General features: G+C 37.1%; 1 protein-coding gene across 1 annotated transcript; it reads left to right on the top strand.

Annotated features, from left to right (window-relative positions):
* Positions 1-26: 26 nt before the first annotated feature.
* Positions 27-540, top strand: LOC111384951 (7-deoxyloganetin glucosyltransferase-like; the record flags this gene model as incomplete). The annotated part of the gene is made up of 1 exon (XM_023009297.1): positions 27-540. A coding segment is annotated over exon 1 (514 nt), but the record flags the coding sequence as incomplete, so codon positions are not given.
* Positions 541-1,346: the final 806 nt, after the last annotated feature.

The following is a 1,346-nucleotide window of genomic DNA, read 5'->3' as shown; positions in this document are numbered from 1 at the left end:
GGGGGGGGGGGGGGGGGGGGGGGGGGATGGAGTCTATTGCAGGAAATGATAAGGCCCATGCTATATGCGTACCATGTCCAGGACAAGGTCACATAAACCCTATGTTCAAACTCGCCAAGCTTCTTCACCATCAAGGATTCTACATAACTTTTGTTAACACTGAGTTCAATCACAAACGCTTGCTCAAGTCCCATGGCCCTACTGCCCTTGCTGGGCTGCCGGACTTCAGGTTTGAGACTATTCCCGACGGCCTGCCGCCATCTGATGCCGACGCCACTCAAGACATCCCATCACTGTGTGAATCTACAACCAAAACTTGCTTGGTTCCTTTCTGCAGCCTGCTGACGAAGCTCAACAACGCCGCACCGGAGGTACCTCCAGTGACCTGCATAGTGTCTGATGGCGTCATGAGCTTCACTCTCAAAGCGGCCGAACAATTTGGACTTCCGGAAGTTCTCTTTTGGACTACGAGTGCCTGTGGTTTCTTGGGTTACACGCAGTATCCCCATCTAATCGAAAGAGGCTACACTCCTTTGAAAGGTCTTGTATAAACTATTCCATCTCTCTCATTTCAATTCAAATTTTTTGTTCCGTTTTTAAAATAACTTCAATTCTTTTTATATTTATATCTTTAATTTGACTCTGTATTTCTTGGAATGTTGTTTAATCCGGAAAAGATCTGAAACTAGTTTGTTGTGAAAAGCGGAAGATGATATTGGATTAATCCAATACCACTTTGTTGGAGAAAAAAAGAGATTAAGCCATAATATAAAGTAATTGCAAGCAAAAGAATAATGAAAGACAAAAAAATATGGTAGAGGAATTATGAGATTTTATTATAATATGGAGGAATGATACAATGATTTTGTGTTTATAATTTGTCAAATTTATAATGAGGTTAAAAAATTGTAGAGAAGAGCAAAATTTATATAGGGAACAATCCAAGCCTTAAAAGTAGAGTTGTAAATAAATAAAATGTCCAAAAGTTTTCTTATCTCGATATCCTTAAGTACAACAAAAATTTCAACTCCACATGGCTTCCAAATAGAATTTTAACTAGAATTTGTCAAATAGATCTTGAATAAGATTCCAAAAGCATTTTAAGAGAATTCTTCTTAATGTGCACTTTAATTAGAATTCTCAATTGTCTTCAACAAAGAATTCGGATCACAACCAAATTCTAACAATCTTCACATTGACACGAATTTCACTGCAATGAACAAAACTTAAAAAAAATTCTCTACCTAAAGACAAATCCATTGTAAAGAATAAACTTGAACACTTCAATGAAAAACACAAATGAACTTCTCTATCAACAATTCAAACTAAAAATATTCTCGCATTCT

This window comes from Olea europaea, unplaced genomic scaffold, assembly GCF_002742605.1.
Source record: "Olea europaea var. sylvestris unplaced genomic scaffold, O_europaea_v1 scaffold30563, whole genome shotgun sequence".
In the NCBI taxonomy this organism is placed as follows: Eukaryota; Viridiplantae; Streptophyta; class Magnoliopsida; order Lamiales; family Oleaceae; genus Olea; species Olea europaea.
Note: the sequence above shows the minus strand (reverse complement) of the source record. Positions and strands in the feature narration are given on the sequence as shown.